The sequence below is a fragment of the Nakaseomyces bracarensis genome (genome assembly GCF_045282275.1).
Source record: "Nakaseomyces bracarensis strain CBM3 chromosome Unknown Scaff7_0, whole genome shotgun sequence".
NCBI classification, from domain to species: Eukaryota; Fungi; Ascomycota; class Saccharomycetes; order Saccharomycetales; family Saccharomycetaceae; genus Nakaseomyces; species Nakaseomyces bracarensis.
In genome coordinates this window covers 379395-404744 of record NW_027263968.1, presented here as the reverse complement: position 1 = coordinate 404744, position 25350 = coordinate 379395, and the positions used below count along the sequence as shown (strand labels likewise).

General features: G+C 36.7%; 15 protein-coding genes across 15 annotated transcripts; 10 read left to right on the top strand and 5 right to left on the bottom strand.

The window, feature by feature from the left end:
* Positions 1-186: 186 nt before the first annotated feature.
* PET191 (Pet191p) lies at positions 187-513 on the top strand (the record flags this gene model as incomplete). Its single annotated transcript, XM_071051808.1, has 1 exon — positions 187-513. One exon carries the CDS (start codon positions 187-189, stop codon positions 511-513), a length of 327 nt encoding a protein of 108 aa, XP_070907198.1.
* A 752-nt stretch (positions 514-1265) lies between these two features.
* Positions 1266-2441, top strand: LIF1 (Lif1p; the record flags this gene model as incomplete). Its single annotated transcript, XM_071051807.1, has 1 exon — positions 1266-2441. The coding sequence occupies one exon, from the start codon at positions 1266-1268 to the stop codon at positions 2439-2441; it is 1176 nt and encodes a 391-aa protein (XP_070907197.1).
* Positions 2442-2730: 289 nt separating this feature from the next.
* On the bottom strand, positions 2731-3255 carry MF(ALPHA)2 (Mf(Alpha)2p; the record flags this gene model as incomplete). Its single annotated transcript, XM_071051806.1, has 1 exon — positions 2731-3255. The coding sequence occupies one exon, from the start codon at positions 3253-3255 to the stop codon at positions 2731-2733; it is 525 nt and encodes a 174-aa protein (XP_070907196.1).
* Positions 3256-4181: 926 nt separating this feature from the next.
* Positions 4182-4755, bottom strand: MMS2 (E2 ubiquitin-conjugating protein MMS2; the record flags this gene model as incomplete). The annotated part of the gene is made up of 2 exons (XM_071051805.1): positions 4182-4587; positions 4745-4755. The coding sequence occupies 2 exons, from the start codon at positions 4753-4755 to the stop codon at positions 4182-4184; spliced, it is 417 nt and encodes a 138-aa protein (XP_070907195.1).
* A 263-nt stretch (positions 4756-5018) lies between these two features.
* MAD1 (coiled-coil domain-containing protein MAD1) lies at positions 5019-7058 on the top strand (the record flags this gene model as incomplete). Its single annotated transcript, XM_071051804.1, has 1 exon — positions 5019-7058. The coding sequence occupies one exon, from the start codon at positions 5019-5021 to the stop codon at positions 7056-7058; it is 2040 nt and encodes a 679-aa protein (XP_070907194.1).
* Positions 7059-7341: 283 nt separating this feature from the next.
* Positions 7342-8118, top strand: LCL3 (Lcl3p; the record flags this gene model as incomplete). Its single annotated transcript, XM_071051803.1, has 1 exon — positions 7342-8118. One exon carries the CDS (start codon positions 7342-7344, stop codon positions 8116-8118), a length of 777 nt encoding a protein of 258 aa, XP_070907193.1.
* Positions 8119-8254: 136 nt separating this feature from the next.
* On the bottom strand, positions 8255-10021 carry GUP1 (O-acyltransferase; the record flags this gene model as incomplete). Its single annotated transcript, XM_071051802.1, has 1 exon — positions 8255-10021. One exon carries the CDS (start codon positions 10019-10021, stop codon positions 8255-8257), a length of 1767 nt encoding a protein of 588 aa, XP_070907192.1.
* Positions 10022-10813: 792 nt separating this feature from the next.
* SCY1 (Scy1p) lies at positions 10814-13192 on the top strand (the record flags this gene model as incomplete). The annotated part of the gene is made up of 1 exon (XM_071051801.1): positions 10814-13192. One exon carries the CDS (start codon positions 10814-10816, stop codon positions 13190-13192), a length of 2379 nt encoding a protein of 792 aa, XP_070907191.1.
* Positions 13193-13546: 354 nt separating this feature from the next.
* On the top strand, positions 13547-15859 carry NAB3 (Nab3p; the record flags this gene model as incomplete). The annotated part of the gene is made up of 1 exon (XM_071051800.1): positions 13547-15859. The coding sequence occupies one exon, from the start codon at positions 13547-13549 to the stop codon at positions 15857-15859; it is 2313 nt and encodes a 770-aa protein (XP_070907190.1).
* Positions 15860-16771: 912 nt separating this feature from the next.
* Positions 16772-17929, top strand: MIY3 (Miy3p; the record flags this gene model as incomplete). Its single annotated transcript, XM_071051799.1, has 1 exon — positions 16772-17929. One exon carries the CDS (start codon positions 16772-16774, stop codon positions 17927-17929), a length of 1158 nt encoding a protein of 385 aa, XP_070907189.1.
* Positions 17930-18417: 488 nt separating this feature from the next.
* On the top strand, positions 18418-19152 carry RNJ42_01633 (uncharacterized protein; the record flags this gene model as incomplete). Its single annotated transcript, XM_071051798.1, has 1 exon — positions 18418-19152. The coding sequence occupies one exon, from the start codon at positions 18418-18420 to the stop codon at positions 19150-19152; it is 735 nt and encodes a 244-aa protein (XP_070907188.1).
* Positions 19153-19618: 466 nt separating this feature from the next.
* Positions 19619-19996, top strand: MPC1 (pyruvate transporter MPC1; the record flags this gene model as incomplete). Its single annotated transcript, XM_071051797.1, has 1 exon — positions 19619-19996. The coding sequence occupies one exon, from the start codon at positions 19619-19621 to the stop codon at positions 19994-19996; it is 378 nt and encodes a 125-aa protein (XP_070907187.1).
* Positions 19997-20298: 302 nt separating this feature from the next.
* KXD1 (Kxd1p) lies at positions 20299-20913 on the top strand (the record flags this gene model as incomplete). The annotated part of the gene is made up of 1 exon (XM_071051796.1): positions 20299-20913. The coding sequence occupies one exon, from the start codon at positions 20299-20301 to the stop codon at positions 20911-20913; it is 615 nt and encodes a 204-aa protein (XP_070907186.1).
* Positions 20914-21126: 213 nt separating this feature from the next.
* On the bottom strand, positions 21127-22695 carry DBP3 (RNA-dependent ATPase DBP3; the record flags this gene model as incomplete). Its single annotated transcript, XM_071051795.1, has 1 exon — positions 21127-22695. The coding sequence occupies one exon, from the start codon at positions 22693-22695 to the stop codon at positions 21127-21129; it is 1569 nt and encodes a 522-aa protein (XP_070907185.1).
* Positions 22696-23237: 542 nt separating this feature from the next.
* On the bottom strand, positions 23238-24893 carry HNM1 (Hnm1p; the record flags this gene model as incomplete). The annotated part of the gene is made up of 1 exon (XM_071051794.1): positions 23238-24893. The coding sequence occupies one exon, from the start codon at positions 24891-24893 to the stop codon at positions 23238-23240; it is 1656 nt and encodes a 551-aa protein (XP_070907184.1).
* Between the last annotated feature and the right edge of the window lie 457 nt (positions 24894-25350).

Below are 25350 nucleotides of genomic sequence, written 5' to 3'. Positions count from 1 at the left end.
GTTTCACCTTAATAAGGCTATATATGTGATTTTACCCATTTTTTTTTTAAGTACGGGGAACCTCTAGTGGTGATAAGAATTAATTAAGTAAAAGAAAAAGAGTGAAATATCATTTCATTCAGACAGTTAGGTCCTAATAAATAATATCGAGAGAACTGTGAATTTAACCTTTGGTACAAGAGAAGAATGGGAGCTAGTTGTAAAGATCAGAAGAAGGCAGTTGCTATTTGCCTGCAGAGGTCGCCATGTGTAATGATTCAGAGAAATAAGCCACAGGAGTGTCTCGATAATCCCGATCTAAATAAGGATCTCCCTGAGTTGTGTATTGCGCAAATGAAGGCCTTTCTGGACTGTAAGAGAGGTATGGTTGACATGACTAAGCGGTTTACAGGTAATGCTCCATTGTCGAGTGGTAAGTATGACCAACAGTATGAAAAGCTATGTAATGGAGATTTTAATGCTAGAGAGGAACTTCAAAAGCTTAATACGTTGAACAGTTCTCAGAAGGATTGATAATTATTGAGAGTTGGAGACATTATTGTCCCTTTGAAAATCCTATACACCCCCAAACTATAATCTGCAATATTGTGAATGACGATCAAACTGGTTTTTGATTTCATCATGGAGTCGATAATATCATAATAACAGAGAAAGAATGTTGAACCTTTTGGGAACATCTTGAACTCTATCTGTAAATAATAAATATACTAAACATATAACTTATAAAATACTTTTAATGATTTTATCTATTTTCTGTGGGATCGTATTCATAATTAGTGCCTTTTACCAATATATATATATATAGAATTATATGATCTGGAACAAAGAATCCATGATTCAATAGTCGCATAAATCCACAATAAGTAATGGAGTTAGTAAGCATTATTGGTTCCGCAACCATCTGGTTACAGTGGTATTCTATTAATATCAACCGATTAATAAGGGCGTGTGGTCTAGTGGTATGATTCTCGCTTTGGGCGAATTCGGAGAAAATCTGAGTACAAATCACAAGCATGCGAGAGGCCCTGGGTTCAATTCCCAGCTCGCCCCGATTTAATTTTTTATATTTTTTTTTCAATTAAACTAGCTCTCACCCTTAAAATACATAACACTCTATTGTAGATTATAGATTAATTGTAACTTCGGCATTGCCTGCATTATTTGACTTACAATTAGATGGGATAGCAATCAGCTATAGTTTATACGTCTAATTTTAATCGTACTTTGTTATTTTTGACCCTATACATTTCGACCAATATGCAGTAATGTATTATTCAAGTTGTTTCGATGTAGAGGGAAAAGATGATGTTGTCGTATTGTGTAGATGTGAATTGGTACAGGATATAGACAACTATGTGGTTAGAGACCTCTCCTTTAGTGATGGTGAGAGGATTTTTGAGCGGAAGGTGGTAAATAAGAATGGCATAAAATTGCATGTGGAAGAATCACAGAGAGATTTGATATGGGATGGGTTTATAAGGGCACTTAGTGCAAAATCACTTCCTGATTTAGATAGGGATGATGCAGTGGAAGAGAAAGAACCTTTATACTCGAAGATTATCTGTGTGCCAACGAGTGATCATGAAGGGCGCCTAGTTATGATCAGTCAGGTAGGAGTAATTACGAGGAGGCTGGCTGAGCTGGAAGTACAGGTTACCGAAGAAGCAGAATTAGATTTATTTCTACTAGCGAAACAACTCTATGACAATTTGTGTGACAGTAACGTTAAGAGTAAGGTTTTAGATGCAGGAAATAAATATTTGGAACTAGATGTGGATAATTTACGTGAAGAAATTGAGACGATTAAAAACTTGACCTTAGAGAGAGATAGGAAGGTCAATTCCATTATGGTAGGATTGTTAAATGAGAAAAAGAAGAAAATTCGACAGCTAAAACATCTTATCCAGATATCTGGAATTGAAGTTCCAGAAGAGGATCATTCAGACTCTGAGTTTATTAATAAATATGTAACTGATGAAGTATCCGAGTTAAATTCTCCTGGGAAGAGGCGAGTAGCGGCTTGGAAGGACACAAGACCAATTAAGAGGTTGAAACCTGTGAGAAGAAAATTAGATATCAAGGAAGAACATGATGACGCGCCAGTTTTGAAGCATTCTGATGATTTCGATGATTTCAAGTTTTTGGGAATATCAAAATCACCTGAGAAAAAGTTAACTGTTGATAAAGAGGAAAGTGATTCTGACCATGAATCTCTTCATCGCGATCCTAGCCATCATGAGGATTCCCTATCTAGTATTGATATTAAAAAAGAGTTTTCTGATGATGACAGAATCGATATCAAAGTTCCGGAGGGTTCTATACCAAAAGCAAATTCATCTAGTGAGGATACAGATACTGATATTGAAAACTCGCAAAAGATGGCATCGTCGAATAGTGGAAATAATTACGGATCAAGTGAAGACACTGATACTGGAGCATAGCTTATATTTTGGAATTGTAAACGATAACCATGGATATAATTGTTGAATTATTTTTTTTATTGACAGTAACTTATACCTAGTAAACATTTACTAAAAAGAATATAAAATAATAAAAAAAGCAAGAATAGCCACCTCATTATTTAATATAAAATAATGATGATAATATTGTCTTTCTAACAGAGTACGAATATTTGAGAGATATCTCGAGAGAACTTAGATTGAACAGCATCAGCTTTAACTGTAGAAGGGTTACTTACTTCTGCGGATATTTTCAGCAAAATTAAATATGCTAATATAATGGTTGGCCGGGTCTGAATCTCAACCAATGCCATGCTTCAGCATCTGCCTCTCTCTTGTATAATGGTTGTCCGGGTCTAAATCTCAACCAGTGCCATGCCTCTGCCTCAGCTTCCGCTTCTCTCTTGTATAATGGTTGGCCGGGTCTAAATCTCAACCAGTGCCATGCTTCAGCCGCAGCTTCAGCCTCAGCTTCTCTTTTATACAAAGGTTGACCTGGTCTGAACCTTAGCCAATGCCATGCCTCGGCCTCGGCATCACGTTTTTTTAGTGGTTTACCTCCAGCTGCTACTGTAGCTTGATTATAGATGGTTGTGTTTACGAATAAAAGCCCACTATCAGTGCTATTTTGGAATGGTAGGATGGCGATATCATCAGCTCCACCGAAATCGATGTATCCAATTATTGCTTCACTTGGGACTTGTGCAGCGGCATCTTCCTCGATTTCGTTAACAGGGATTCCGTTGGTAGCAGCTAAAATGGAAGCAGCGGCGATTAAGACTTTAGTAAACTTCATTTTAATGTTATATTGCTGTTATTATTGAACTTCTAATTATTATTTGATGAATATATTATATACTATTTGTAAAATAAGAAAACAATTGAAGAAAGATAGCATTTTGATCGAATGATGAAAATAATGTGTTGTATTTATACCATTCCAATATTCATAATTCATATTGAAATGTTCAACAATGAAACATGTATATATATTATATCTCGATAAATGTGATGTTTTTATTGATGTAATAAACATCGGAAAGTAGATCTAAAAGCTTGAATTTTAGCACTTTATTTGTTCAAATGAAGTAATCTTGAAAGGTATGTAAAAAAGTGCATCAATTTGAGGATGAGTATCAATATTGACAGTTGTATCTATTTAAGAAAAAAGCACAATAAATGTATTCAATTGGAAGTATTTGTAGGTTAACTGTATCATAACTTTAGTTAATTACCTATCCAAGCGATCAATTAGACGAGGCGTCATTGATGACCAAAATAGGAATAGTTATTAGTAGTCCTTAATTAAGTTATGGATTACGTTATCATATATTTTAAGCTGTTACATATCAGTATTGCTGAGTATTGGCTATAAAGAGTTTCAAAAATACAATATATTTTAATAAAAAAAACTTAATCTATATCATAAGGTATGTATGTTGTACTGAACTATAATAATTTATTACCAAAAGTGGACATTAATTGAGCCAGAGCATACTTCGTAAGTACATATCCTTTCAAAATGTAGGTGGTATTTCACCTCTATAAAACTAACAATACCGTTTTGAGAGTTCGAAGGGTAGAAATTTTTAAACACTTCCAGAGGGTGATTTATTTTAAAAATGTGTCAGGAAAAGTGATGTAAGCAATTACCTCAGTATTGTATTTGTATTTTTATTCATTTAGTTTTATTCTCATAGGGTTATGTGTCTCCATTTTATTTTAGAAAGTAGAACCTTCTTCAGGTTGTGGTAGCTTCTTATTGGCTGGTGAAGCCATTTCCTTTCTTAAATCGAGTAGGATAGTCTCCATGGTATACAGTCTTTTCCAGTCACGCAAAGTGTGGAATTTCTCTCTCTTGACCTCACCTGTTGCTTGATCCACACATGGTAGGTTAATTCTGGAGACGAAAGTGATCTTTGGAGGCTCATCTGGATATTTAGGCCCACATTCAATAGACACAGAGTAAATACGATTCTCATGGCTGCTATGAGGAGGCCCCAAAATGGTACCGTTCCAATAAGTCATGGTGATATCCTCAGAATCAGCTAAACCATAACTGCAGGACTCAGGGCCTAACCCTTTCTCACCTTTCTCTAATTCTTCTAGAAGTCTGAAATTTCTTGGTCTGTTTTGTTCTTTCAAGTGACAATTTTAACTTTTGATTGCTAACCTGTAAAGATAGAATTCAAAATTAAACATTTAACGTTGTGTGTGTGCTTGTTAGTAGAGGTTCAGTTATTTTATTTTTTTTTCCCATCTCAAATATTAGAATATATACATACACTTTTGACATTATATCGTGATATGCTGTTGTTTCTAGTAAAAAGATAGATTACATCAAAGAAGTTTTTGGTTAAACCTTCTGCTCAAAATAGTTTGTGGCCTCTCTTTATTAATTAAAGGTTTCCCTCGGATTCAATTCTGTTTTGCCGATAATTTCATGAAAAAAGTGGATATTCATAGAAAGCACTGGCATATACTTAAGGTTCGTGGGTCATCATTAGATGAGACCTGTATTGATGTTAGTGGAACTGAAGCTTTAGATATTTATTGTATATGGAGGATTCAGAGAGTGGAGGGTCTTCACCGTTTGTTGAGAGTCCACGCGAAGATCCTGATAATGTTCATGTTCCTGAGACTTTGGCAGGTAATGAGAACGACACATATGGTAAGGACCAGTGGAAATTCAGGTATGATGGGTTAGTGAATGAGTGGGAGTTTCAGAAGATCCAATGGGCGAAAGAGAAGTACGAGTTTGAGAGAAAGCAGCTGGCTGCTGAGACTAAACTCCGCGATGCCAATGAAGAGCTGGAACTATTAAGTCAACGTAACTTAGAATTAGTTGATAGAGTGGCTACTCTGGAGGATGAAAAGAAGCAAGAGTTGAATAGAGAAGGAGAAACTGGAGCTGTACGAAGAAATGATGACAGTTATAAGGAAGAGCTTGATGAATGGAGGAATAAATATGATGTTGATCTGTTTCAATGGAAAACGCAAAATGAAGAATTGAGGTTGGAGCTTAACAGCTGCAAATCTCTAATTACTAAGTATGAACAACTATTGGGTGAACAATCCGAAAAGATGAACAATTTACGGGCAGAGATTAAGAATAAAGACGACCGCATAGCCGAGCTCGAAGTTGTAAAAGTAAAAAAGGATCACAACATAACCAATACAGAAGACTTTAGGAATCTTGCAACTTTGAACGAGATCATTACTACCCAAGATCAATATGCTTTGGACTTGGAAAAATCTAATAAAAAACAGGAAGAAGAGCTGAATCGGCTGAAATCTTTAAAAGAATCTGCTACTTTCTGGCAATCGGAGAATGAACATCTACAGAAGCGTATTAATGAGCTGGAAGACATTGAACAGAGCTATAATGAAGCTCAGATTGAAATCCTTGAACTGAAGGCCAATATTTCAGAATGGGACAGGTTTCTGAAGGACAGGGTTGATCACGACCAAGATATACCTGACTATACACCTAGTGACTTTGTTCGAGACTATGAAATATTGAAAAAGGATTTTGATATGGTAAGTGAAGAATATAATCATTTACAAAAAGAATTCCAGATGGTTAAAGTTTTGAATGATGAACTGGCCATGGAAAGAAATCAAATTTTGAATCTAAAAAATGAATACGAAAGAAATATTATCAACTTGGAGAAATTAAACTATGAATTGGAGCAACAAAAAATTTTGTCCTTTGAGGAGTGCAAATTACTTCGCAAAGAATTGGAAGCCGCCAGGAAGAGTACGAATACTGAAGATAACAAAGACAATAAGGACTACGAAGGATTAATTGATGAATATAAAAATCAAACTAAGGATCTAACAAATGAATTGAAAAGAATGAATGATGAACTCATACAGTCAAATCGTGAGTCTGATAGCCAGAATAAGAAAAGAAAACTGAAAACAGTTGACAGTGTAACTGTGAATTTCTCACAGAAACTGAACTCGATGCAAATAGAAAACTCGAATCTACAAAAAGAGATAAACAAGCTGAAATCGATAATTGAAATACTCGAAAACAAAATCAAAGCATTAAAATCGAATAAAGAAAAAAGAATTAGAATTTTACAACAGAGAGATTCACCACTACTTAAAATTCAATTTGCTAGAAAACGTGAATTAGACTTATTGAGAGAAGAAAATAAGGAGTTATTAATGCTTATTGAGAACGTTACCGAGCACAAAGATCATAAAATTGACACAATTCCACTATCTGCTTATAAAACTTTAGAAATACAAAATCAACAATCCAAAGATAGTATCGTTACAGGGGAAAAAAGATTGTCTCGGCTGAAACAGATATATAACAAAAAATCCTTAGAATTCATTGACATTGTGAACTCAATGTTAGGCTTTCGTTTAGAGTTTATGCAGGACGGCCGTGTCAAGATATACTCATGCTATAGACCTGACAAATATCTCATCGCAAATTTGCTTGAAAACACCTTAAAATCTAATTTAGATTCGATATTATCAGATTGGGATGATTTATTAAATCTTTGGGTTGTTGAACGTGGCCAATTGCCCTGTTTCCTAGCCACAATTACACTTAGGTTATGGGAGCAAAACCCAACTTAACCTGAATTATTTATAGAATATACATATAAAATTTTTAACCTGGTAGAGAAATATATAAAGTGTATTTATAGATTTATGATTAAAATATATTCCAAATAGTTTGTGCTGTCAAATAAATAATCCTATATGAATAAATATTATTATTTTTGTGATGGGTGATTTTAAGTTTTGGTCATCGGATCACGCAGTGAAACCCTTAAACTAAACGTTGAATAATAATAAAAAAGGGCTTCACACCAATAGAAACCATGATATTTATAACTAACAATGACTGCAAGGCATTATGACTAAGACAGAGCCAAGAACTGTAAAGATTAGTGATGATGTGCTAATTGATGCTGGTTTTCTGTCTCTACTTCTAACAGGATCAATATTTGCTAGTTACAAAGGCTATACAAGGTATTTGAGACAAATCAAGAGCGCAAGAGATATTCCGAATAAAGTGTTCCGATCCAGATGGCTCTATGGAAAAGTAACCGCTGTTGGTGATGGAGATAACTTCCATTTATTTCATATGCCTGGTGGCATTTTCGGAGGTTGGGGTTGGTTACGAAGTATACCACAACTTGAGAGAGTCACAACGAAATCGACGAAGAAGACGGTGCTAAACTTAATTAGATTCTCGAATAAATATCTTAATTTACCTGTACATTACAAAAACAAGAGGCGTCTTTCAACCATATCGGTAAGAATTTGTGGAGTTGATGCTCCTGAAAGATCTCATTTTGGTAATCCTGCCCAACCATATAGCGAAGAAGCCTTATCATGGCTACGGCATGAAATACTGGGTAGGAAGCTGTGGATTAGACCTCTAAGTGTTGACCAATATGGTAGATGCGTTGCAAGCGTACGATATTGGTCATGGTTAGGTTATAAGGACTTAAGTTTAGAAATGTTGAAAGAAGGCCTAGCAGTAGTCTACGAAGGTAAAACTACTGCAGAGTTTGACAATAGAGAAAAGAAATATCGTAGGTATGAATTCATTGCTCGGTCTAAGCGAAAGGGATTATGGTCACAGAAAAGACTCGAGACTCCAGGTGAATACAAAAAAAAGCTTTAATTACCATAATATCAACTCTTAGGACCAAGACCACATAAATCTAAGGCGTTTAATGGTTTACAATTTTCCAAAGTATATAATTAGCATTTATCATGTAAATATATAGTTATATATTGACTTTCGTTAGGTACTTTTACTAACACTTTAGATCAATACCATTTCTTTTTTCTTCCTCTCTAATCTCAAACATTAGTTGTACACCTACAAATAAGCTCATGAATGATAATATTACGAATAAAAATCCTGACCAAGTAGCAAACATATCAGCCAACAATTTTTTTGTACCATCAGAACCAAGACAGAATCCAAATAGATTAGCAATCATCATTAACCAAATATTCACAGCACCACCAAGAGCACATATGTGTCTATACCATGGTTTTTCCCTAAATTGTGAGAAGTAATTCGTGGCGAACATTTCCGGCAACAGGAACAAGACAACCATCCAACCCCAGAGTAGTAGTTTTAATTGGATATCATGCCAAACAGCAACAAAGGAGAAAACAGCTAAGGAGGTGATAATTCTATTTTTTGAGCCACCTAATGGGACATAAATATAACGTACGACCCACTTATTGTAACTTCTATGCCAAGCCCTCCAGAAAGCCAGTGCACTATAATTATTATCAACACAACGAATCATATTCTCTGGTGTATCGATACCATCTAACAATGCCCATAATCTAAACAATCTCCAAGGTATCATCAACTTAAACCATATAATGTTTAGATTGATGAGACCAATCATAGAAATCTCAAAGGGTGAATCGTTATCCCATGCTTTGGTCTTGGAGATAGCTACAACGTAGAAAAAGTGAAGGATCAATTCCATGAATAACACAGTAAACACGAATCTAATGGCATACCAAATAATGAAATCTTTCTTAATGGATGGTAAAGTGCGTTTAGATTGGAATATGTAATCATTAAAAGTAATAATTGGACCAGCAATAAATAGCGGGGTATAAATCATGTAAGCCAAGTAATTTACAACTCCATAGTCTTCCATGGGGAGGACAGCATTCATGCGCGCTTTATCATTGTACAACAATTCAGCATTATTTATATCATCATTTTTCTTAGAGCTATCATCGCCTTTAGTTGATAACTCATACCTTGTCAAATAGTCTAGATTATAACTTATCATTCTTAGCAGAGAGAAGTTGAAGAATACGTCCCATCTCTCAATGATACCCCTGCTCATGGTGTCTAGGGGACTCAAAATACTCCATATCTGACCGAAAGGATAAGCACGGTAGTTGTCATTGATAAATAAAGTCGAAATACCATAAACCCAGGTCAATATCACAGCAAGTTTCTTCCATTTCTTTAAAAGATGTGCTATCGAGTATAATATAAACATATGGGCTGCAATTCTAAGCGAGTTAACCCCATGGGCACCGAATAGCACAAAACAACCTAGTAGTGCATCGAACTTGAATTTAGATGCGCCTGTGAACCCCAGCACGTACCTCTTGATGATGACATGGACAGGCACAATTGCGACCAATAGCCAGAAGTGATCCCTGAAGAACCTGTACTGCGCATCACTGTTGTCCACTTTCCTACCAAACAGCCATCCGTCAGACAACAGATGTTGATATCTATAATAGTTTTCATTCTTTGACGAGCTAGCCCTGTAACCTGCCATAAACATCTGAGGCACGACTAGAATGAAAATCACGTAATACAGTTTAAACTCCAGCGTTCCCCATAGTGACTTTCCCGCCACAACGGCTCCCTTTTTACCAGTTTTCTTCTCTTTAATTGACTCTTTATTACCGTTATTAGTACTACTGGTACTAGTATTGCTACCACTATCTTCAGTAGCAGGTCTAGGCACTAGCCTACTATCCAAATGCTCTACATCCACCAACGGTAACAAACATTTGAGAAATGACATGTTTTGCTCTCTATCGCTACCCCTAGAGCACTGTAACAAATGAAATAGTTCTAGTAGCTCACAATAAATTGCTTCCCTCCATGCTTAATTTAAAAGGATACACCTTAAATTCGGGGTTTGCTTACCCTTCCCAATCAGTTTTCCAAAACACGCAATATCGCATCACAAAGAAAAAGCAGTAAGAAAAAAAAAAGGGTAGAAAATGACAGTAATCTATTTATCAATTAGCCGCACATTGTCAATAGCTAATAGCAAAACTAACTTAATAAATCATACTACCCTTCCTATAAAAAAAAAATGGTACCTGTACATTCGCTGTTTGAACAAAAAAACAACAATAACGATATCGTTATACACGGAAATGCTTACATTGTAACTACATACGAAATGCAGCTGTATTAGTACATATTGAAACAAGCAACTATACAGATATGCAGATACACAGATACACAGATACACAGATATATATATCTTTATACAATTATACAGCTATATATACTTGGGGACTGTACAATAAAACATCAAAAGGATACAATACATCCGGGTAATAGTAGCAAATACATCCGGGTAAGAATAATATAAATATCCGGGTAATAAATATAAACAAGTGAAGGGAAGGGCAAAAAACCCGATATTACAGCTATGTCCAAGTCGGAGAGATCTTATCATAGTTGTTAATATATATATTAGTTTTCATTTTCATTTCTTTTTGAAGCACTGTGAGTCTTTTATAACCAGCCCTGGAAGAGTTTCAGAGCAACTTTTTCGGCAACCACAATATAATAACTAAGGATGATGTTCTGGTCTTCGAAGAGTGGGATTAGCTCTAAGTACACGTTTTCTTCTTCTCCCACGTTCACCGCGGAGCCCTGGAGTGTTTATACCGGGAGAGCTAAGTCGGGTTCTAGCGGGAAGGTCTCTGTGTTTATATTTGATAAGAAGCAGTTTGAGAACTACCTGTTGAACTACGGTATTATCAAGTCGAAATCCTCCTCGCATGATAAAGTCCTCATCCAGGAAGGGTACCAGGTGCTGAGGAATCAGGTGAACAACTTGGCAAAGTTGAGGCATCCAAATGTGCTGACGTTGATCGAGCCACTTGAGGAGCATAGTAAGAACTTCATGTTTGTCACTGAGTATGTTACGGACTGTATTGAATCGCTTTATAGGAATGACCACTCACGGTTCTCAGATGGTAATAGTTCTGATCCCTTTGGTGATAGTGGTAGCAGTGCTACAACAATGGATAATATATTGATACAGCGTGGTATATTGCAAACGGTGAATGCCTTAGAATTTATTCACAATAGAGCAGGGTCTGTGCATCTAGACTTACAGCCAAGATCGATTTTTATAAATGAGAACTCTGACTGGAAGATATCTGGACTGGGCCATTTGTTTAAGCTCAACGATAACCTACAAGGTGGTATGTCTACCGATTTCTTCTTGCCCCAATATGATCCGAGAATTCCATCTTTTATGCATATCAACCTCGATTATTCAGCTCCCGAATTGGTAATGGATAATACAGTCTCATTCAAGAACGATTTCTTCTCCCTGAGTCTCTTGATTTACTTTTTATACACTGGTAAAAACTTGTTGAACACTGAGAACTCAGAATCCCAATATAGGCAGGAGTATGCCAAATTCGAAAGGAAAATCAGCTCAATGTCATGGGACAATGTATTTGCCAAAGTACCTCAAGATTTGAGAGTACTAATACCGAAACTAATGAGTAGGGATATGATCTCCAGATATGATACCCTAACAGATCTACTTGAAACCGACTATTTTAACAATCCGTTGTTAAAGATGCTAAATTTTTTGGATGATCTACCAACGAAGAACAACGATGAGAAATACGTTTTTCTAACAGGTCTCTCTCAGTATTTAAGTCAATTCCCTGCATCCTTATTACAGAAAAAATTTCTGCCAATACTACTCGAACTCTTGTCGCAGCTGTGCCAAGAGAAGATCCCAGATGAAAGATGCATATCAAATGACTTAAAGTTAATTGTCAAAATTGCCTCCAACTTATCTCAATTATCTTTCCATGAAAAACTCTACCATATTATTGTAGGGAATAAAGATAACTTTAAGATTTTATTAGACACTTCAAACTTGGTACTTATTGAAAACATACCTATCTTTAAGGAGAAATTTAAAACTTCTGACTTCATAGATAACTTCTTAAAACCGCTCCTAAATTATGTACTACAGACCATGGAAGGCGAAGCTGCAGTAAATGCTCAGGAGCAAGTACTGGCACAACTCAATATTATACTGGAGGTTTTTGATTTCTTAACAGTGAAGAACTATTTACTACCATTAATATCCAAATTATTTGTTAAGACCACGAGTCTAACCATAAAGAATACTTGTGTTTCATCCTTCCAACTATTAATTGAAAAGAAAACGATTGACTCATATACTTGCTCTGAAGAAGTACTACCTCTTTTCAAGACTATGAAAACTCGTGATCCAAGAATATTAATGAAATCATTATCCCTATTTCAACTTATTCCAACCTTGATCAAGGATGAAGTGGTACTCGTCGAGCACCTTTTGCCTTTGATATGGAACTACTCGATGTCCTCCACTTTGACAAAATCACAATATTCGGAGTTTACCAAGGCAATAAATAAAGTATCACACGATATTCAAACTGTACATATAACAAAACTAAAGGACACTAACGCTTCACTATCTGATCTAAGCAATAATGATAATAACAAGGTTTTCTCAAAAATTATAGAGAGTCAACCGCAACCAAAAAAGGAGGATCCAGATAGTGCATTTGCCAAGACAATCGCTACACCAGCCATTCAACCAAGAAAGAAAGAAGAGAAAAAATCTATCCTGGACAAGAGGGAAATCCCATCAAGAAATGAATATAGTTCCATGGCTAGGACAATGAAGCAAAGAGAGGTGCCCCCTACTAGAGCTATACCTAACAGGTCAAGCGTGACACAAGCTCCTCCTGCACCATTTCATAAACAGACAGCTAATTCAGCCTTTGATGATGAGTTTGATGACTTCGTTTCTGCCGTTTCCTCTCCAAAACCTACCATAGCTCAAAACACAAATTCCTCTCCTGCCTTAAGCCCTACACCCCAGACCAACAATTTACCACCGGGATTCTCAATTGCTCTTCAACCAAAAAAGAATTAATGATGATCTTATAAAATTAGCGAGATAATGATACAGAAAAAGCAGCAAAAAGCTAAAGTCGTCATAAAAATCTAATCTATAACATATTTACTCATATCCTTACTCTATATCCATAATACAAACTACAATTTTCAATTCAATAATATATTGTAATAATTAAGTCACTTAATACGTTTACTGTTACCGTACTTCAAGAATCTGTAAATTTCATTCGGACGGGCAAAATTTGGTTTCTGGATGCAAATAGGTGCCATCCATTATTTAGAGGTTGGAATTCATGGAAGGTTTAAAATCAAGTTAATAAGTTTATTATACATCTTTAATAACTAAGCCAACCAAAATTATAAAGACACAATGAGTGATAGTGAAACTACTCCTTCTATTGAGCAGCAGCAAGGTACTGAAGAAGTACAAACAACTAATGAGGTGACAAATACTATTGAATCTGTTGCCCCAAACGTTGAACTGAATGAGGAGAAACATGAAGTAGAGGAAGAAGAGGATGAAGATGATGAAGAGGCTCTTGCTAGAGACTTATATTCAGATGAAACACCTGCTGGAGAACAAGCTGAAAACGTTGAAGAGGCTGAAAATGAGGCAATAGAAAGTGATAAAAACACTGCGGCAGATGTTGATAAAGCCGCTGAGGGTAAAACGTATTTAGATTCTGAAGAAGAAGAAGGAGGAGAAGAAAATGAAGAAGAAGCTGAAGATAATGAAGAAGAAGGTGAAGATAATGAAGAAAGAGAAGACGAAGCTAATACTAATCAAACAGTAGATTCCAACGTTGAAGAAAAGGATGAAGTGATGGAAGAACAAGATAACACTATGCAAACTGAACCTTCGATTGAGGAATCTTCTGAACCGATCAAAAATTCGAGTGAGGAAGTTACTTCCTCAAATGAAAATACAGGATCCGATATAAAACAGAGCATTCAAAATGAGGGCCACTCTCATTATGGAACCCATCCTGAACAAAAAGAAAACCTTGACGATGAGTTGCTTGATAAACAAATGGAATATATAAAGGAAAGTAAGCTGCTTGAAAAGCCTCAATTTCAACAATTACCTGATAGCGATAAGATTAGCGCTGTCCTAAGATTACTGAATTCTAACAAGTCTACTGAATTCACCGTATCAGAAAGACAACCATCCCACTCCAGAAAATACATGGAAGCACAAGCTAGGAGGATATATCCAAGGACAGACCTATCGCAGGAAATGACTGAAGTTGAAGCCAGAAGATATGAGGAATACCTAAGAGGAGAAAATAGAATCACAGAGGTACAATCATTACCACCAAAATCAAGATTGTTCATCGGTAACTTACCGTTGAAAAATGTAACTAAGGAAAATCTATTCAGGATCTTCTCTCCTTTTGGTCACATCCTACAAATAAATATTAAAAATGCTTTTGGATTCATCCAGTATGATAATCCACAGAGTGTCAGAGATGCAATTGAATGCGAATCACAAGAAATCAATTTTGGTAAAAAGCTAATTTTGGAAGTCTCTAGCTCCAACAATAGACCACAGTATGACCATGGTGATCACGGTACCAATTGTAGTTCGACCTTTATTTCTTCGTCGAAGCGTCCGTTCCAAGGTGAAGAAGAGGAAGCTGACATGTATGCCGACAGTATTAAGAAATCAAGAAAGCGTACTCCTTCTTGCATTATATTTGTGAAGAGAACAGCTGACAGAAACTACGCTAATGAGGTTTTCAGTAGATTTACCAATCTTACTGGGTTGGAGACTGATATGATCTTTCTAAAACCTCGTATGGAGTTAAGGAAATTAGTTAATGACGCTGCTTATGATGGTGTCTGGGGTGTTATTTTGGTAAACAAAACTAGAAACTTGGATATACAGACTTTCTACTCTGGATCTCGCGGTGAAACAAAGTTTGACGAGTACGTTAGTGTTTCAGCTGATGACGCCTCTGCTATCTTTAATAACTTAAAAATTATTAGAAATAATAGTGGAGGTATGCCAACAATGAGTAATAACCAACAACAATACGGTCAGCCACCAATGCAAAGTATACCTCCACAAGCACCACAACAAGGTTACTATGGAGGGTATAACTACAACCAACCACAAGATCCTCAACGTCAACAAGGGTATTATCAACAAATGCCTCCTAATCAAGGGTACGGTCAACCGGGTATGCCACCACAGGGACAAGGCTACGGAGTTCCGCCTCCACCTCCACCTGGTCAACCTATGATGAGCTCTGGTTATGGTAGATACGATGCACCACCAATGCAACCCCCTGTTCCAAACAATGCTCCAATGAATCAACAACAACTATTGTCTGCCATTCAAAACCTTCCACCAAATGTTGTCTCTAATCTACTGTCAATGGCCCAACAGCAACAGCAACAGCCTGATTCACAACAGCAAATCTTGAACATGATTCAATCTATGCAAACCAATCCTCAACAGTATGCCCAAACTCCTCAACATTCTGCTCAACAAACTCCTCAGCAAGGAAATGTACCACAACAAGGTGGCTACAATATGATGAGCTCTCAGCAACTACCCCCACAGCCATCCAACAACACTCCACCTCCTGGTGCTTCTATGAATCAAAACCAAACAGAACAAACTCCTGCCAATAATGTTCAGAGTTTGTTGGACAGCTTGACGCAGTTACAAAAATGAACCCAAATACTAAAGTCAAGAGAAATACAAATAGCAATAACTATAAGTGCTTACCGCGACTAATTTGCATTTCATTTAAAACATTTTTTCTCCCTTATCATTACACTATACTTAAAATAACCACTTATGGCGAGATTAAAATAACAACAACAACTCTTATTTCTTATTTTCTATTTCTTTTTCTTTTTCCTTTCATCTCTTTTCTTTTCATGATAATCACGTTCTTGTGTTTATTAAAAAATAACTAACCATAATTATAAAAGATTGAATTCTAAAATTCAATCATATTATCATCGAATATAAACCTTCACATACACAAATCTTTTTATTTTTTTTCATCTTTTATCTTATTACTCTTAACCCTCTAATCATCTCAAAACATTATGTTAAGTATCCAGTTAGTTCCTAGTCTCTTTTTTTCTATATCCTTAAGTGTCTTATTACATCAGGGTGTATTCTGTATACCCTTCTGGTCAAAAGAACAATCTTATGTAAACTAATACTAAAATATTAAAATAAAATACATCTCTAATCGCCTTATAAGGGGAAGATCTCCTTTAATACCTAATACCAATAACTAAGTGCAAATGAATCAAATACTAAACAGGGTTGTTAAAATGGCTGTAATATGAGTTATTGATTGACAGAGTCACAAGCAAGTATATAAGCAACCATTCGATTCCCGTCAGGCGCGTTTTTTACTTTATTTACTACAATTATAGTCAGCTGACTAAATTCCACCCTTTATTTTTTATTAAGGCAGCTGTCCCTTTTCTGCAGACACCTTTCAAACGGAGAAGCTTAATAGCATAGTGTGTAACTGGGAATCATAGCTTCTTGTAATTGGGTGCAAAACAAGCAACTGTAATTGAATAAGTTAGATATATCTATCGAGAAATCCGTTTACTAGTCATGAGTGAAGTTTACGGAGTCAAAAATATCGATTTTAACGGTGAGCCTGCGAGGATCCTATTACATGGCGGTGATGGTCCGTCGGCGCTAATAGCGTTGGCAAATGTGCTAATCCTTTCACCTAGCCATAAGAGAGTTGCAACGCAGCTCAAGTATTTATTAAACAGTAAAAATTACCTGACTGATGACGAACTTTTGGATGAATTAGCGAATATTGGTGTGACTAATAGCTCATACCTGGGGGCACCCCAGGATAAGGAGCAACTATTGAATTTATTGAGGGAACTAAAGCATGCTTTACATACCAATCCTCAATTCAACGGTGCCTTTGCTGAGAGTCTTGAGACATCCGTGTTCAGTACCTTTAATGTGGGGTTGGTGCATGGGTGGATTGTGGATGGTGAGAAGGACCCATTGGCCTACCAACATCTGTCGAAATATTCATATGAAGCAGCTCAAATGGCTCTAGTACAAGCATTTGAGATAAACAAAAAAAAGAAAACCGAGGATGTGAACGTGAGCGAACATCAACTGCTAGAGGACTCTACGTATATCAAATCTTTCTTGGCACGTTCAGCTACACAATTAACCGAGTACGGTCTCAACCATTTAAAAGAAATCCTTGTTGAACAATCCTTTGCTGTTCTTTACAGAAGTGACCACTACTTCACACTGTACAAGGTAGGAGGTGAGTTGTATACCTTAGTTACAGATCCTCAGTACGGCAGCAGTAAAGAAGTGATATGGATGTCTCTGAGATCTGTTAATGGTACTCATGACGTATTCTACACTAGTAACTTCTTTGCCAGTAATAATCAGGACAGTTCGACCGCCAACCTCGTAACAGAACCAATGCAAACAACTACGACAAACCCTTTTAGCGATCCACCAGTCAACGGTGGTGCTGATGACTACGGTTTGAATCAAGCAAATACTCAACAATTAGACGACGATGAAATGCTAGCAAGACAGTTACAAGAAGAAGAGGATAGACGGGCTGCTGACCTAATGCAGTCTGCATACACTAGGGAAAGACCCCCCCGGACGGAAAATAATAAAAGTAAGATGGACGATAAGAAGAACAAGAGACGAAGTTTTATTCCTCATCTTTCAAAGAAAAGTAAAGGAAAGGGAAAGAAGAATTGTATTATTATGTGAACAAAAGCGAATTCAAATAGCCCTTACATCCTTTTGTAAATGATATTAACGTTATGACTTTTTAATGCCATTCTTTCTTCTTTTCATTTCTTTGTTTGAAAACATATTGTTTGTTCTTTTCAAATCAAAACAAAATAGACACAAGTCGTATTACCATCTATGTAAGTATTATCCATATATCAAATATTTAGATAAACATAATTAATAACTATGAATAATTTGTATGTATTGCTATGACGACCATATCAGTGGGTTTTGGTCCATTGGGACGATTCATTGCGATAATAACGGCTTTTCGGACTTTTGCGGACGCCTCCACTGAGATGACCTAATCTGATGGAGGGGGGAAAAGGGATTACAAATCATCACTTTGATATTTCAAATTAATATCAATATCTCTAATAGTCTTAAAGCTAATTCGAGCCGATATTATATAGTTGAAGAAGTAACATATCTAAATCTAAATCTAAATCATTAAAACGAATAAAATGGTGCACGACACCAAAGAGTTTTATTTCAGGTACCCTGAAGACCTAGATACTACAATGATACTAGGTAGAAAAAGTAAATCTTCTTCAGATCAAAGTTCGAAAGCAGACATAGTGTATAATGAGGCACTGTTGTCCCGCCGCCACGCTTCTATAACGTTTAGCAGGAAGAAAAAATATGATAATCCAGTACCGGGCCCTAACGAACTCCTAATCACTATCAAGTCCTGCAAGGAGGTAGACAACTTGATAGATGTTCAGCAGGGCTGTTTAAAGCGCAAGTTAGTCATTGAGAATGGCGGGAGGTTTGGCCTGATAGGTATTCCTTCTTCTGGCCCTGATGGCAAGATAAAACCACTCTTAAAGTTGCAAGTAAACGTATATATCGAGGATGCCAGTACTGGTCTTTACCAGGTAGTAATGCGGGATATCTCAACTGATTATTTACCATTCCCTGCTATGGCTACCGACACTCACACACTCCCACATAAAAGAAGCAAAACATATAGTAGGCATTTCCAGACACCAGAGAGGTCTTTAGTAGTCGTCAACTTCAAAAAACACAATAAACACAGCAAACATCACAGAAGCAGAATAAGAAGAAGAAAACACACAGACCATCTACCATCAGTTCCTCAAGTATTGCTAGCAACACTTATAGGAACTGTCCTCGGATCTATGGGTATTCTCGGTGCTATCATATATTTTGGAGACCAACTAGAATCAATGTTATAATGAATATTTTGTCTGAAGTAAGGTTCGTCTATCTAATTTTTTTTTATTTTGTTTTGTTTTTTTCCATATTCACCCATACGTTTTTCCAGTTATTTCCCCTTATATATATGTGATATTAGATCTTTATATGTTATATATATGCTAAATACCGTAATACTACATAATATCTACTTTTTTGCTATATTAAAATATGTAATTCTCTTAATTTTGATTGGTCAATTTCCTTTATCTTACTTTTTTTGTCCTCACGCTGGGAGCGATGAGCAGGTGCCCAGACGTGAAAATAGCGATACAGCGATTAAAGGAAGAGTCAGCCGTGTCTAACTAAAAAGGGCGATGGGGTTTGTTGGGGGGAAGGAAGGAGACGGGGGATGAGTTTTAATGGATAAAGGTAATTGGGATTCATTGAAAGGGATTAGGAATACGACTTAAAGGTACCACCAGTAGAAGATAAAAAAAAAAAAGAATGTCACAACCTGTACAGAGAGCTGCTGCTCGTTCGTTTATCCAGAAATATATAAACAAGGAGACTCTAAAATATGTGTTCACGACGCATTTTTGGGGACCTGTGTCTAACTTCGGTATACCAATTGCTGCGATATACGATTTGAAGAAGGATCCTACGCTGATCTCGGGGCCTATGACGCTGGCGTTGGTGGCGTACTCTGGTGTCTTCATGAAGTATGCACTGGCGGTGACACCAAAGAATTACCTTCTGTTTGCGTGCCATTTCATCAATGAGACTGCCCAATTGGGTCAAGGTTACAGATTCCTAAGTTATAACTACCTAACCTCTGAGGAGGAGAAGAAGGAGATCATCGAGAAATACAAGGAGAAGGAGTGAAAACAACGAAGACAAATTTCATTTAAAAACGTATTTATAAAAAATTTATATGCATATAATCACATAAGTAAAAGAAAAAAAAGCACATAAAGTCAATCTACAATAAAGAGATTCATTTATTTTGATATAAGGTACTCTCTACAAAATCAAGGTTATAAGCTTGCTTGTGATATCAAAGCTTTTTTAACAAAAAATTTGAAGACAACACAAGAAGAGACACAATTACAAGCTAGCAAATTGGGATATAAGAGGAGAACAAACGAGAAAAAAGAATCACGAACTGATAACAATACGGGAAAGAGATGTCAGCTAATGATAGTGCCAACAGCGTGACAAGGTCCAGAACGCCGAGCGTCGATACGCAATCGTATAGTATTGCCGAACCGGAGCATATGGATGATATTGATGATAGTGATACCAGTAATAACAGCGAGGAAAGGGGCTCAGAGGGCAGTGGTTGTTCTATATCGGTGAGTGAGTCAGCAGAAGAGTTTCTTGATGAGATGGTACCCACAACCAGTACGTCCTTCAAACCTAATGATACGCCAGACCCAGGTACAATATTTGATATTTCGAAATATGTATTCGAATCTTTGAAACAAGCAATTGACAGCAGTGATTTCTCAGATGCACTAGCGTTACAGACTAAGACTTCCGCAGTTATCAATGCTAAGAGTTTAGAACTTAAACAATTAATAGATGAAACGAAGGTGCGACTTCCAGAGTTACAAGAGAAGTTTAAAAAGGGACAGGAAACCTCTAAGAATATTAAGCGAAACATAGAACAATCCAGGAATAGAATTGAGACGATAAATGCTCTCCTACAGACAGACCATCCGATAGAGTTTAACCAGGCCAGAGATAAAATACTTGAAAGGACTCTGGACGATGACGACGAGGAAGAGCCAGAAGAATGACCAATTACTTGAATTAGAAAGTTTAAAATTTCTAGTGTACACGAAACTATAAAGTAGAAAATAGAAAAAACATAAAAATAAAAAAATTATACATTTTTTATCTGTATCATTTGCAACCGTTATAATACATTACCCAATATTTTTAAGCATCATAAAAAAACAAACTCAAGATTAAGGAAAAAATTCAATATGGAGGAGATGCAAATAATTTTTCTAGTCGAATGTAATCTTCTTTGGCTTCTTTGACATATCGACATCCTTGAAGAAAGCACCGTATGCACCGTGCTCCTTCTTTTTGGTGTGGGTACCAAACTTGATCAAGTCCTCTGGTACAGGTTGGTTGGCACCGTTTAGGATATTTACAAGACCACCAGCCAAATGCTTTTCTTGTTCAGTAAACAGTGTGTGGGCGGTACCTGTTTGGCCTGCTCTTCCGGTTCTACCAATTCTGTGGACATAATCTTCAACAGTCAATGGGAAAGTCAAATTGATTACAGTTTTAACGTTTGGAATATCCAAACCTCTAGCGGCAACATCAGTAGCCAATAGCAAGTTGGTCTTACCAGCTTTGAATTCGTTTAAGGCTTGAGTTCTTTGTTGTTGAGAAAGATCACCATGGATAGCAGCGACATCATAACCGTTGTACTTCAAATTTCTCTCAACTCTAGTAGCTTCCTTCTTGTATAGAGCAAAAATCAAAACCTTTTCATTCTTTTTAGGACCAGAGTGATATTTCTTCAAAAGTTCCAACAATTTTCTCTCTTTACCACGAGGGTCAATCACTTCAACAACTTGGGTAATTCTCTTGTTAGCTGCCAATTCATCTCTGTTACCGATAGAGACCTTAACAGGCTTGTTCATAAAAGTAGAGGCCAACTCACGGACCTCCTTTGGCCAAGTAGCGGTGAACATAAGAGTTTGTCTACCGACAGATTTGGTTTGACCAATGATTCTCTTAATGTCCTCTTCAAAACCCTTCTCCAACATTCTATCAGCTTCATCCAGAACCATGTAATCAACACCAGACAAATCAACAGAACCTTCTTCGATAAGATCCAGTAATCTACCTGGGGTAGCAACAACCACATTGGACCTGGCAATCTGTCTCCTTTGGTCATCCTTTGGAACACCACCATATACAACACAACATTCAATACCAACTTTTTGGGTTAGCAAGATCAAGTTGTCGTAAATTTGGGAAGCTAATTCTCTAGTTGGAGAAATGATAAGAACCTTGACACCTCTTGGATTTTCAGAGGCAGTCAAAAGGTTGTTAATAGCTGGAACACCAAATGCGAAAGTCTTACCGGAACCAGTCTCGGCAACACCAATAACATCCTTACCGGAAAGCAAGTATGGCCATGACACGGCCTGAATTGGAGTTGGCTTAGGGAACTTGGCGATTTCGTTTTGAACTTCCTTGTCCAAAGAAAGTTGGTTAAAAGCGAGCAATGGACGTAGATTTAGTTTAGATGGATCATCAACAGAAACCTCGTTTTCCTTGTAAAAGGCATCAATTTCAGATTGAGGAACCTTGGCCAGCTCTCCGTTTTCAACATAGCCAGTACAGGAAGCAGAAGCACTGCTTTCAGTAGAGCTCTCCTCCTTCTTATTACTCTTCTCTTTCTTCTCTTTCTTGTCTTTCTTGTCTTTCTTCTCCTTCTTCTCCTTCTTATCCTTCTTATGTTTCTTTTCCTTCTTATCCTTCTTCAACTTCTTCTCTTTCTTGTCGACAATTTCATTGTCTTCTAGCTTTCTCTTCTTGATTTCATCAACAGTCATTGTGGTATTAGTTTAATTTGATTGTTAGCTTCTTGATTGAGTAGTACAATATAATAAAATAAGCAAAGAAATTCAAAATGTAAATTTATTACTATTATGTATATGCGATGAGCTGAGCTCATCGCAAAATATAACTAAAAAAATTTTTTTTCGCAAAATTTGCATGAAAAATCATTTCACAGAAACCACCGTACAATGTCGCTCATTATAGAAAAAGTCATCATTAGTGGATTAGTTGGTATATTAATAGTTATATATTAAGAAAATTAGCATTGTATCATATAAGATCTTTGGTAGTGCTCAATAAACTTGATACTGATATTAAAGATACTAATCTATTTTAGAGTTTGAGCTAAAAAAAGTATAAGAAAAAAAACAACATATCAATAGCAAGAATATGGGTTCTATTATATAAGTTTATTTGATGATATTATGTAAAAAACAAATTTTATACAATAAATTACAGCAAGATCATAGTTTATCCGATGGAGGTAGGTTACTGTCTTCTGTTGGTGTAAGTGAATAGAAAAATTTGGAGACTTCTATTTCTTGATATCTAATCCCGGTTCGTCAAAGTGATTTTCAAAACTAGGCTTGTCGTAGTGATGATGAATGATATTGTTAACACTATTGCTGTCATGATAGTCTGAGATCAATTCAATGTTGGATTCATCACCATCATCGTCTTCAGCAGAACCTTCGTCCTCAATGGCATGGAATTCCTTCTTACCCTTGAACTCCCAATATGCGATAGCGTAAACAGCGTAACCCACAATGACTACAGAGACGTAGTTCATATTATTTTTGTCAACTGGCAGGACTGGTGGTAGAGAGAAGAAGACGACTGCGAACAAAGTCCATCCCAACAGAACAATGTTAGAAAACAAACCGAATTTACCTAGCCAGAAGGGACCATGTTTGATATTACGCTTCTTAATTAATAGGCAGATGACTGGAATAATGTAAGACAATAGCAGGAAGGCAATACAAGCAGTGATTAAGGAGTTGAAAGCAGTACTTGAGGCCAAGTATAGAAGACCAATCAAAGCGATCAATACAGAAGACATCAAATGGGCGTTCAATGGGACACCTGCATTTGGACTGACTCTAGCCCACAACTTACCGTATGGCATACCGTTATCTCTTGCAAATGACCAACATAGTCTAGCTTGCCACGTGTGGCATGCGATAATACAACCGAAGGAAGTCAACAACACCAGACAGCCGAGAACCACAGCACCAGCTGTACTACCTGTTGCTTGTTGGTAAATATTAAGAATTGGAGCACCGGTGTTGGATTGCAACAGCTTATCTAGGTCTCTAATGGAGAAGAACATGGCAATAACATAACAGAATGAGGTAATGAAACCGATAGCGATTGTACCCATGATAGCAATTGGGATGACTCTCTCTGGTTTCTCGACTTCAAAGGCCATGTGAGTGGCACAGTCTAAACAGGAGAAAGACCAAGCTGGATTAATTAAACCGACAATGAAAGCAATTACGCTGTTCTTCCAACCGGTCTCGTTATAGAAGGTGGCAAAGACGAATTTAGCGTCATTGAATTGACCAGAGGAGCAACCTAATACTGTGACTGTAATCACAAAGAAAGATGTCAATGAGATATACAGCGACGAGGACGAAATCAGGGGCAAAGATTTACCGTAACAATTGAACAGCATCAAGAAAAGATGCAACAGTTCAAAAGTTACAAAGATATGCCATCTCCTAGGGGTGAATTCAGGGTGTGTCAGCACGTACATACCGACCAATTCAGTAGCAGCTGACAGTGTGGTAGAGGCACTGGTGAACAGAGACCCCGCATAAGCAAAGGACCCACACAAGTATGCGGCGAACCTCTTGTGTTTAGCGGGAGCCAGCTTCAGAGACCACCAGAATTGACCACCAGCATGTGGATATGCAGAAGATAGCTCTCCCAGCGAGACACCAATGCATACCGATATCAATGCAATAATGATAATACCATAGACGATCATCATAGGTCCACCAGAGTTAATACCGGTAACCATCGACGCCGAAATACCAAACCAGGAGTTCGTAAGCCCGAAACCAACTCCCAGGATAGACCATAGTGAGAAAGATTTACGCAAATGTACCTCCCCGTCAGCCGTATGCTCCTGCGATATCACTTTATCCTTCGATACAATCGAGTTTTCCGTATCTCCACCTGTATCCATTGTTATATATTGTTGTTGGAGTTTATATTAGTTTTAATATCTTATTATACTTTTATTATTTAAGAATCAGCTGATATTTGAAGTCTCTTTATATTCAAATATTTTTTATAGAAAGAAGTTTACAAGAGAATTTATTATACCCGAAGAACCATGTGAAAAATTCAAAATAATATATCCGATTTCTCTAGATTTCAACAAGTTTACATAACGGACTTTACCTTTACATTTACGTATTTTTTTATTTATTTGGTAGTCCCCTGCCTTGCTTCTTCCCGCAATAGCACCCTCTCTTCTACTACCAGGCAAATCACTACTCGCAAGTCACTACAACTACATAGAAAATATTGAAAAAAAAAAATAATTTATTAATAAAAAATCAGTCGAAAGATGGTGATAAATTGACGACAGCATTGTACCCGTAGGTACTAGTCGAGTATTGTATTTGGGATACAAAAGG